This window comes from Glycine max, chromosome 19 (genome assembly GCF_000004515.6).
Source record: "Glycine max cultivar Williams 82 chromosome 19, Glycine_max_v4.0, whole genome shotgun sequence".
Lineage (NCBI taxonomy): Eukaryota > Viridiplantae > Streptophyta > Magnoliopsida > Fabales > Fabaceae > Glycine > Glycine max.
This window is the reverse complement of record NC_038255.2, coordinates 26,455,412-26,467,543: the sequence shown is the minus strand read 5'-3', so window position 1 is coordinate 26,467,543 and position 12,132 is coordinate 26,455,412. Positions and strand designations below refer to the sequence as shown.

At 32.5% G+C, this 12,132-nt stretch overlaps 1 protein-coding gene across 2 annotated transcripts; it reads right to left on the bottom strand.

The window, feature by feature from the left end:
- Nucleotides 1-658: 658 nt before the first annotated feature.
- Nucleotides 659-5,479, bottom strand: LOC100794952 (ubiquitin-conjugating enzyme E2 22). 2 transcript variants are annotated; one of them, XM_006604019.4, is made up of 7 exons: nt 5,321-5,479; nt 2,925-3,039; nt 2,437-2,581; nt 2,279-2,356; nt 1,947-2,059; nt 1,684-1,787; nt 659-1,188 (listed from the first exon to the last, which is right to left on the bottom strand). In XM_006604019.4, exons 2-7 carry the CDS (start codon nt 2,925-2,927, stop codon nt 831-833), a joined length of 801 nt encoding a protein of 266 aa, XP_006604082.1. In that variant the 5' UTR covers nt 2,928-3,039; nt 5,321-5,479; the 3' UTR covers nt 659-830. The 2 variants fall into 2 exon arrangements, with proteins under 2 accessions (XP_006604082.1, XP_040868918.1); XM_041012984.1 differs by lacking the exon at nt 2,925-3,039.
- Between the last annotated feature and the right edge of the window lie 6,653 nt (nt 5,480-12,132).

Sequence of the window (12,132 nt, the reverse complement as noted above, 5' to 3'; positions counted from 1 at the left end):
TGAAATAAACTATCATAAGTATGTAGAAATTCCATATCAAAGAATCATTATCAAACAATCATTATTGACTTAACTTTTACCACTTATGCAATATAAAAATATTTAATTGAATGTAGAAAATACGTAAGTATTATAAACACTATTTTATCATATTATAAACACTATTTTATCATATTCAATTCTTACAAATAAAAAAATAGACAAACACCACACAAACTAAACAGTGATGATCATGATAAAATAGACTCTAGAGTGATTGACATGATAAAATAGTCTTACCAGATTAACTTTACCTGCAATATCAAAAATTCAAATCACCACCACTCCAAACCTAAAGATTAATATTGCTGCTTACCTATATATCTGCTCCGTCAAAGACCAAAAAGAATTATTTTGAAGAAAAAGAAAAGGAAAGAAAACCCTATGTCTACATGCACAAATCTCGAACTTAAGGAATGACTTCAGGCAAAACTAACAAAAGGAATAACCTTTTTGTTCGTGAACATAAGAAAAACAAGAGCATCATTCCTAGGCGCATGGAATCTTATTCAAACTCGTGCACATGAAAAGGCAGAATATTACCTTGATCCCTTATTAAATGTGACATTATATAATAAAAGGAAAAAGAAATAAAAAAAAAAAATCAACCCAAGAGCAGTAGAGCACATACAACAGTTTAATTTCATTCATTTAGTCCCAACAAAAGTATTATTCATTTGAACCCATCTTTGATCTTCCCATACACCCCAACCACATTTCCCCTTTCTCTATTATTTCAATAAACAAAATTACCCCACAAATGATATAAGTTCAATTATTGAACAACTTCATTACAATCTTTTCAAACTTCTTTTCCGGGCATCAATCTTCTTCTTGTCAGCCTGAGCTTTTGCTACTCCACCTGCCTTCATTGGTGCAGCAGCATGAACCATGGATGTGGCACAAGAACTGTTAACAGCTGGCTCAGCTCCAACCACAGCCTGTTCCTGCTTGTTTCCTCTTGTTGTGTTGTTAGTTGAGGGGGCCAATGGTGATTGCAATGGCAATGTCGCACCCGATGGTGCAGTTTTGACTTCAGCATTAAGAACTGAGGTGTTACTCTGATCAACATTCAGAGCAGTTGTAGATTCAGATATAGCTCCAGTTTTGAATTTGGACTTTGGTTTTGCATGGATTCCTGTGTAAAGTCTGCAGCGTAGAACAAATGAAGCCGAAGTTCTATTATGAGCACAAGTGGTAAAATTTAGATATATATGTAAAAACCAAAGAGGCATGGAAAAATATCCATAGATTAAATTAAGCATGAACAATAGTATCTGATACGAACAATGAAATAACTGAGCTCCTTTAAGGTGGTAAATTGCATTAAGGTATATATGTGTAGTGTGTCATGTCATTCTGAACTTGCAAAGTGGCGTATATAGGAATTACTATTAGGAATACAACAACAACAACAACGCCTTATCCCACTAGGTGGGGTCGGCTACATGGATCAATTACTATTAGGAATACACAGTTAAAAAAAAAAAAAACCCAGAAACCTCAACATGTGTTTCAACATGTTTCATTTTGATACACAAGATTTCAGAACACAAGTAATCTTAGTAACCACTCTGTTTCGCATTACAATTCCGTACAAGAAACTAATTGACAGCATCGATAATATCATCTGGGCTAACTCACCTGGCATGTCTGGCATACTCCTCATAATTTTCAAGCAGCAGTTTCCCAGCCTGTTCATTTAGAGCTGATTCTGGAAATGGCTCAATTAGTAGACACCTAACAACCTGATAATAATGAAAACTTAATAAATACCTAGACCAATCGGCATGGATCATGCAAAACTAGATTCAACAAATCAATAAGATCTAAATAACTCTCTGCTCAACTAGGCAGATCTGAAAAACTAATGAGTGTAAGCTTACAAGAACAGCCAAAACACTTACAATGAGAACATGACGCAACCCAAGGTTAGGGTTCCAATCCTTTTTAAGTGTGTTGACACAAATCTCTCCATTGGTTGCAATATTTGGATGGAAAATCTTTGTAAGGAAAAACCCTACAAACAATGCCATCACAAGTTTGACCATGTCACAACACAAAACAATAGATGGGACAAATAAATGTCCAATAGATTCTACTAATTATGTAAGATTAACTCAGAACACCAAAAACAAAATCCAGATAACCAAGCTAAAATTCCAAAGGAAAAAACAATAATATGATTCTATCTCAACAATTGTTAAGATGGTCCATAGGACAGTCTAACTAAACAAACCTTTAGGAGGAGAGTGAGGGAAATCACGAGACAATAACAACTTCATGCGGAAAACTCCATTATCATAAGGAGTTCCAGCTGCCGAACAAATTTCAGGTTCAGCATAACTCATTATTACATAATGCTCAAACAAAAAAATTGAAAATAAAGCTGCATACCTGGGCCTTCAATGTCAGCATATATTATTGAAAAATCATCATCATTTACCACAACTTTAATCCCCTCAGGAGGTGATTCATCAATATTTTTTAATTCCTTGGCTAGTTGCTTTATTACATTTGGTGGAAGATTTTCATTAGTTGCCTGAAACAATAATAGTATGCCTATAATGTAAGAATATTAAAGCTCATAATTGATTATAGAAAAAGTTATGAAAAAGTTCTGCTATAGTCCAATGCACGAGCTTGGTAAATTCCTGGGATTAAAAGTACTTATTCAAATTAAGTTCTTGACAAGCACAAGCATATTACCGATAGATTTAACTACTAGTTATAATGAAGTAGATGACAGACAGACCCATAAGCAAGTTAACTCGGCAAATAACATGTGCTCAACCAAGCAACGGAAACTTAGGGCAGTTTCCCCCAACAAGAGTCATAAAAACACAGAACAGTAGCAGCATGAAAGAAAAAAGAAAAGTGCTTACCATCAGAAAAAATCCACCTGCAATATTTGTTTTATTCTTCCAATGAAGAGGAATGAACCCTTCTCAACCAATTTACTTAATTGTCAAATTCACTTCAAAGAATGAAGCAATCAAACTGCAGAAAAAACACCAGCAAAGGGATCTGATTTCAAATAAGTTTTTTTAAATAAAAAAAAGAAGCTGATATGGTTTGGTGCAAAATTCCCAAAGTATACATGCATAAACAATTATACAGTACATAAATGGACAAGGATCTCAAAATAGAACAAAGTAAAATAACCAAGACCCTAAGCATTATAAGCAGGGGAGATTGCATTGAAAACTGAGAAGCAGTATACACAACATTTCAGCATCTCAATCAAGCCCCTAAGCAGCAAGCAGCTATGTTAATATAGTTACTGAAGTTGTACTTAATCTTAAAAAATGTCAAGAGAAACTCATGCAACTACCATTCACTCAGTCAGCTCACAAGAGCCCCCAGTATTTCCAATCTGGACCAATCAACTACATTTTTACAAACAGAAGAAAAGAAACACATTTACAGATTTACTATTTACATTTAAAAATATCTGCTACTCCAAATCTACTCACAATAGATAAAGGTTATTGAAAACTAAATTAAAAGAACTCTCACCAATATAAATAATTCATTAAGCCAGTCAGTCAGTCAAACTCAAATCCAACATCTTAATAATTGTGTACCGTATGGAATACTTGTGATGAATCATGATTCATGAATGAATTTACAAACTCAAATTACTGAAGAATAGTTAAAAGTGCACATAGTCCTCCAAATGTCAAAGAAGAATTAATTTAAGGTTGTAAATTTTGTAAAACTATTTACACCATGTAGGCGTATGATATACCCTCAATAATTAAATTACACATAGGTTTGTAGCCATCAAACTGTAAGGTCGTTCATTTTTAAAATTATAGCCATTGCACAAACATGGTTCAAATGACTAAACATACTGGAATCAGCAATAGAAAGAAGTGCTGGAGATAAAACCATCATTCACTCAAATAAACAAGCAATTGCACAAGGAGAACAACAGTGTAACATTTCCTGTGAGAAGGCCCTCATCCCTCTCCCTATGTATAGATCACCATTCACCAGGAAAAAAAAATCAATCAAGCTAAAACTAAATTCATAGTCAGTTGCAATTCAAACTCATCATCTACTACACAATTTCTTTAAACCCTTTTAGACAACTGTTACAGTATAAACATGCACATGCACATACATAGAAGTACACTATGAGAACTTATGGCTAATCACATTGCAGACACTTCTACCAAGCCAATAACAGAGAAGGTAGAAAATATGTATGTATGTATATATGTTTGTGTGTACGTATGCATGTATGAATGTATAAATATTACCACCCATCAGAAAAACCAATCAAGCTATAACCAAACTCATAATCAATTACCATTCAGAACCACATAATTTCCTATGGCAGAACAACAGAAAGCTAGAAATTTCGGACACCGGCCAATGTGCAGTAAAAGAAGAACATAAACATAATAACAAGTCCATCACTTAGGTAGTGAAATTTGCAACAAAAAGTACCAACACAACAGGAAACAACTCGAAAAAAAAATTCGGACACGGGCCAATGTGCTGTAAAAGAAGAACATAAACATAATAACAAGTCCATCACTTAGGTAGTGAAATTTGCAACAAAAAGTACCAACACAACAGGAAACAACTCGAAAACAAATTAAAAAGAACAGTTTTTTACTAGCACTACAACAACAACACAGTTTTTTCTTTTGTTTTCTTTCTTTTTCTCGTTTGTAAATCGTGCGACAAACTCATTGGCACACACGCACACTCTCATAATCTGAACTAAACTAATATACACGCCACCGAAACCCTTACTATGTCAACAAATTGTGAAGAGAAAAGAAAATACAAAAAAAAAATCAATAAAAAAAAATTCAATCTTACACCTGAACTAAACTAATATACACGCCACCGAAACCCTTACTGTGTCCACAAATTGTAAAGAAAAAAGAAAATACAAAAAAATAATCAATCTTACCCCATGAAAGAAGAAAGAAACTAAAACAAACTGCGAGAAACCTCTTCATCAGATCAAAAAGAGTCCCGATCACACGGGAAAAACCCTAATGAGCAACATGAAACTCAAGAATCTAAAAATCCAACATCAAATAAATCACACCCCAAAACTCCAAAACATAAAAATTTAACCACGGCGCACGCTGAAAAATTAAAAGAATAAAAAAAAGGAGTAACATCAAAGGTTTTAATTTGAAAATTGTGACATTTAGGTGACACAATTCCACTCAAAATGCAAAACCCACATACAAAAAAAAAAGGAATTAAAATGCGAAAAAGAAGAAAACCAAAATCATGATTGAGAATTCACCTTCACAGGCGCTGAGGAGGGAGAAAATCTGAAGAAACAGAGAGAACAGAAGAACACAGAGAGAGTATGGGAAAGAGAATTATCGGTGGGACTCTGGAGTTTGGGGAGTGAAATATTTATATTTGTTCATGAAAATTAAAATGGAAAAAGGTGAAACGATGCCCTTGATAATTAAAAAATTAAAGAATAAATAAATTGTTTGAAATGTGTGTTTGAAACGACGTGTCGGTAGGCCAGGTGTTCTGGAATTATAGACGTTGGATTAGCAATGTCTACCTTCCACATAAACGGGACACTTGACGGATGTTATAATTTTTTTATTTATCATTTGGGGTGCATTTTAAATTTATTATCTGATAGGAGTAAGTTGTAATAGATGTAATGATTCTGTTTAAAAAGTTGTAACATCTCTTATTATTTTATTTTAATTTTTAATTCACTTCGTAAAATATTTTATGATTTTAATTATTTTTTTAAAAAAAATTATAACCTAAAAGTTATAGAAGTAAATTTTTATGATTTTAAAGTTATAATGATTTAAAAAAATTGAACTCGTAAATCAATTTATGACTTCAATTTTTTTCACACATATATTCTTTTAAAAAATTATAAATAAATTTTTAATTCATTTATTCAATAAATAAATATATTTTTACTTTTTTAGTTTTATTTAATATTTCTATATATTTTTATATGGTTTTATTTAATATTTTCTTAATTCTTGGTATATTATTTTATTTAATATATTTAATATATTTAATATCTTCTATATTTTTTATATGAATGTATTTAATATAATCTATATTTTTTATATTGTTTTATTTAATATATTTTCTTTATTTAATATTTTTTTTTATTAATGTTAAGGATTATTATTTGTTTTTAAATTAAAAAAACAATATAAAAGACTTAAATTTAAATAAAAATATTAAAATGTACTACGAGTTTCTTTAACAAAAATATTAAAATGTTTTGTTATTAATATTAACAAATAATATTAACTTATAATTTATCTAATAATATTAATTTTTTAAAAAAATAAATTTAATTAATTTTTACAATTATCATTAAATAAATTAATAATTTCATACAATAGTATTAATTAATTTTATTTTATAAATTATTTTAATATTAACAACAGAAAATAATTTAGTAATAAAAGTAGTTGTGAAAATAAAAATAACATAATATATTAACATAAAATGAATAATACAAATTAAATAGAAACATAAAAAATAGAAATGATATTAGTCATCAACTTGCTTGTATGCATAGTTACTACGATTCAGTTCTACATAATAAGTATTTCTTAGGCTTATTTGGGATTGGTTCATCCATCTCATTATGTATACAAATAGTAGCTGACCTTTCTAATCTTTGTCATCGCTTCAAAGGATTAGACATAAAATATGAACCCAAATATTGAGGTCATTTATCTTTACTTCCAAGGGAATGAAACTGATGCTGATAAACTTTATAAATATTTTCCAACTCGTAGGTCAACAAAGTCATCATAATTTAAATTGCAAGAAGCACACGCTGCAATTGAATGCGAGCTAGGAATTTGAAGTGCTTGAAATTCTTCACAATCACACAACCATTGGTTCAATTTGACAGTGCATGTCATTGCTTGTCGCCTAAGTTGCGTGTTTGCAATTTCTTGAACCTGAAACTCTCCTGTTTCCTAAACGTACATGCGAACATAATGTGAGATAGCAATGTGTCGATTTTTTTTTGCATTTTGATGTATACCTCTTCAGAGTACCTATGTCCTGCCTTTATCACATACATGATTTTCATGCCATTAGTAACAAATGAGTCATTTATTTTATTAAATTTTTCGTTGAGTAAGGCAGTAATAGGCAATGCTCAAGTTCTTTTCAAAACAAAATTCATATATTCGGCAAGGTTGGTAGTCATATGCCCATATCATTTTCCTTCACCATAGGCCTGAGTCCATTTACTCTAGGGAATTTGATCCAACCAAATTGCTGCTCGTGGAAACTTTGATCGCATTGCGAGCAAGTTTGCCTCAAATTGTGGTTTCCTCATCTCATATCCTGATGTAAGTTCCATTGGAGCTTGTAGGCCTAGGATCTTCTTCATCAATGGATTCCTATTCTTCTTGGAAGATGAATAGTAGCAGAATGGAGAAGGAAGAGAGAGAGGAGATGCCACTTCAAGGAGAAGATGAGTCTAGAAGAAGCTCACCACCATAGGAGGCCATGGATAAGAGCTTGGAGGAGAAAGGAGATGAATGAAGGGAGAGGGAGAGAAGAACACGAAATTTTGTGCTCTAAAAGAGCTCTGAAATCTGAAGTTTAATTTTCAAATGATCAAAGTTCAAAAAAAATGCACACACATGACTTCTATTTATAGCATAAGTGTCACACAAAATTGGAGGGAAATTTGAATTTCTATTCAAATTTCACTTGAATTTGAAATTGAATTTGTGGAGCCAAATTTTGGAGTCAAAATTCACTAATTATGATTAGTGAATTTTAGCTACGGTTCAGCCCACTAATCCAAAATCAAGTCCAAGATTATCCACTAAGTGTGCTTAGGTGTCATGAGGCATGTAAAACATGAAGGACATGCACAAAGTGTGACTATATGATGTGGCAATGGGGTGTAGCAAGCAAATGCTCACCTCCCCCTCTAAAATTGAATTGGATTGGGCTTCTCCCAATTCAATTAAATTTATTCCTCAACACCCACATCAAATATTCACTTAATGCATGTGAAATTACAAAACTACCCCTAATACAAAAACTAGTCTAGGTGCCCTAAAATACAAGGGCTGAAAAATCCTACATTTCTAGGGTACCCTACCTACATTATGGAGCTCTAAATACAAGGCCTAAAAATAATGAAATCCTAATCTAATATGTACAAAGATAAGTGGGCTCATACTTAGTCCATGGGCCCAAAATCTACCATAGGGCTCATGAGAATCTTAGGGCCTTCTCTTGCATCTCTGGCCCAATCTTCTTGGAGTCTTCTATCCAATGCCCTTGAGGGGTAGGATTGCATCATATCCTACGGCAAAAGGCAAAACAATGAGTAATAAATATGTTAAACACGTAATAATGCATGAAATTGTTAGAAGCTTACCCATGTTAATGACTTATTTTTTTAACTCAACATTTTTAAACTCTTTGTTAAAATTTGATGCAATGTGGCAAATGTAATACACAGAAGATACATCCAACCCAGTCCACCAAACTCGTTTTGATCACAAAGTTGCTAGCAAACTAGTTCCCATGTCTTATATAATACACAAATTTGGTTGAGGTGTAACATATCTCCTCAAATAATGCAAGAACCACATCCAAGCTTCTTTTCTCTCACTTTTAACAATTGCATAAACAAGTGCAAAGATGTTTCAAATAGCATCTTGTCCAATGACAGTCAACAAAGTACCATGATATTTTCCAGTGAAAAATGTCTTATCTACTTGCACAATCGGCTTGCAATATTGAAAGCCTTCAATGGATGGCTTAAAAGTCCAAAATACACGATTAAGAATTACCTTAGAAAACTCATCCTCACCATCCTCTATTGAAGTGGATGTTTTGTATCTAATAGTTGTACCTGATACAAAGTGTTGAACAACAATCATCGATATAGGCAGATAACTGTATGATTCTTCTCAACTTTCAAATGCAATTTCAAGTGCTTTCTATTTAGTTGTCCATGCCTTTTTGTATGTCACAGTATAACCAAAGTGTTGTAGCATGTTTGCAATCAAGGTTTTGATTTGGATACCGGGATTTGTTTTCACTAAGTGAACAATATTACAAACAATTACAGATGAGTCTAACCTAACATGATCTTGTGATATGAGTAAAGTTGTGCAAGTGTGAATACCATTTATTTTCTTCATCTCCCACCTCCTGCGTATTTTGCTGAAGGATGCTCTCTCCCTCCAATGACATCCATTACCATATTGTATACACTTAACAACATATTTTTCACTCTTGTTCTCTTCAACATCAAAATTAAATGAATGTAGATTTGAGAACTGCAAATCATCTAAAAGTTGGCTATTAATAGTTTCAAAATATGAAGATGACTCACACTAACTTTGATTGCTTGGTTCTCCACTTTCATGAACATCGTGCTCCCAATCCTCGTCACTAAAGTTGCTAACATGATCTCTTATTATGGGTTCTTCACCAGTCATCTCTGAACAAATAAAAATGTAATTTATTAGTAAAAATGTAAATAATTTACAGTATCTAACGTTAAATAAAAACATATCAGGAATATTGTAAAAATGACTACAACGACTTCTAAGGAAAATGTGAAAAGATGGAGAAGATTATGATTGAGCTCAAGTGCCAACCATCGTCCTTTTTATAATGAAGATGAAAGTCGTACATTTTGCATGAATAGTATTTTAGCCTCCACCACTTTCATTTGATGGATAGAATTTTTGTTATAAATAATTATAACTTATAACATTTTTGTATAAATAATAATAATAACTAAAACCCTAAAATAATATTAACTTATAACATATAAAATTTTTAATTAACTAAAACCCTAAAATAATATTAACTTATAACATTAACTTTTTAATTAACTAAAACCCTAAAATAATATTAACATATAACATATATGATTTTTGTTAAAAAAAAACTAAACACGACTTTAAAGTTGTGCCATATGTCACGACTTTAAAGTTGTGCCCTACCACACAACTTCATAACTAAAATACCACCCCTCACCCTACCTAAAACACTAAGGCCGTGCCCAATTTTACGACTTTGAATTCGAACCATGTGCTACGACTTCTAAGTCATGATTCATGCATGCCTCAAGAATAATGGAAATAAGGAAATGTAGGAGGCTAGTGCACATGGAAACAAGGAAATGCAGTAGCCTAACCTTGTGCAGCTTGTGCAGAAGAACAAGAAAAGGCAGATGAAACTCATGAATGCAAAAGAAAACGAATATTGTAGGAGGCTAGCTTGCATGATATGAAGTATGGAAATGACCATACAATATTTCAACTATGCTACTCGTGAATGCTGAAGAATCTTAACTCGTAAATGATATTGCTGACTCAATATTGAAGCTCGTGAATGATAACTTGAAGAACCCAAAGGCTACACCCTCAACAAAGTCCAAAGCTACGAGATTCTATTCTAAATGTTCAACATGAACTCAAAGGCATGACATTGTATTGTTTCTCACATGAACTCAAAGCCATTACATGAAGTCCAATCAAGTACATAGGCATAGATTCTCAAAGTTGACTAATGACAAATGCAAGACACATTCACTCAAAGGCATGAATAATTTACACTATCTACTAATGCATGACAGTGAACTCGGCCATGAGATTAATTCTCTCGCGAATGAGTCACCAAAGACAACTTATCACATTTAGTCTACCTTTCTCCACTTGGTCTTTTATTCTTCTTCATTCTTATTTTCATCCAACCTAACTTCCCTCATGGAGCTTATTTCTCTTTCTCACATCCCACCTTTTTCATCCTTCTTGCAATCTCATGTTTCCTTTATTGTGAAACAATGGTACATGCACAACCTGGACCTATTGATGGCTCGTTGTTGTGCCAACTGTAACGACCCACCTCATTGCTACGATGTTACTAACTCTAAAACGTGTAATTTCAATTTTTAAATGAAATCTCCATTAATTTGATTATGAAAACGAGAGTAAATTTTTCGCGATATACATTTACCAAACAAGACACTGATACTTAAATAAACACATATATATGTATATCTTAAACCATTATACATCATTCACATGACATAAAATAATTTAGTTTTTACATGTATCTAAATATGAGATTCACATGCCCAAATCAAAAAAAATTATGGAACCACTACGAAGGAGTTGTTAACAAAACATAACTCTCCCCCAAAATAATCCCAACATCATCCTGTCAGTTTGGCAGCTCCTACAAAAAGAATATGCCTCCACGTTGTCGCAACTTACCTCATGATGGGATGACAAAAGAAAAAATAAATAAGTAAAAGCGCATTCATCTCCTAGGAGAAAACGATTGGAGTCACCACCAACATTTATTCGAGAAAAACATTAAAAAACCAAAAAGAGGTCTGCAAATTTTGAAAATAAGGGTTTGGAAGTTGTTTACGCATGAGGAATCTATTAGCACCCCACGCACTCATCATAAGGGACGACAACCTTTAATTGAGTGTGTGCAACGTGACTTCAAAATTATTTATTTTTCCTTTTTTATATTTATTTTTATTTTTTGGGGTCGACAAGGGGGCTGCCCTTGCTCCTACACATCCTCAGGTGCAATGAAGAATTCAGACCTATGTAGTTCTTTAACTCTGAATGTTTGTATGTTAAATTGATTTTATGTTTTTGAAAGATTTATTTTAATTGCAAACAAAGAGTCGTTTAAGGCGTTGGACCTTGAAACGATATTTTAAATTTTAAAAAGCGGAGAGAATTGTTAAGGCGTTGGACCTTGAAACGATCTCAAGTGATATGAAATGAAGTTTAGTTATGAGTTGGTTTTATCTTGGTTTTGTTTATTAACTTTCAATCTCTTTTAAAGACAATTTTACGGCACTAGTCATCGGCTAGGATTAAACTTTACAAAGAAAAACGAGCATTAAGGTGTTGGACCTTGAAACGATCTCAAGTGATATGAAATGAAGTTTAGTTATGAGTTGGTTTTATCTTGGTTTTGTTTATTAACTTTCAATCTCTTTAAAGACAATTTTATGGCACTAGTCATCGGCCAGGATTAAACTTTACAAATAAAAACGAGATCACCGATGATAAATGGAGAAGATGAATA

Bases quoted from the DNA above. Each gene is read 5' to 3' on its own strand.
- LOC100794952 (XM_006604019.4), bottom strand. The intron at 2,357-2,436 runs GTATGCAGCTTT...TTTGTTCGGCAG, and splicing joins TGCTGACATTGAAGGCCCAG to CTGGAACTCCTTATGATAAT. The intron at 2,060-2,278 runs GTTTGTTTAGTT...CATTGTTTGTAG, and splicing joins CCCTCACTCTCCTCCTAAAG to GGTTTTTCCTTACAAAGATT.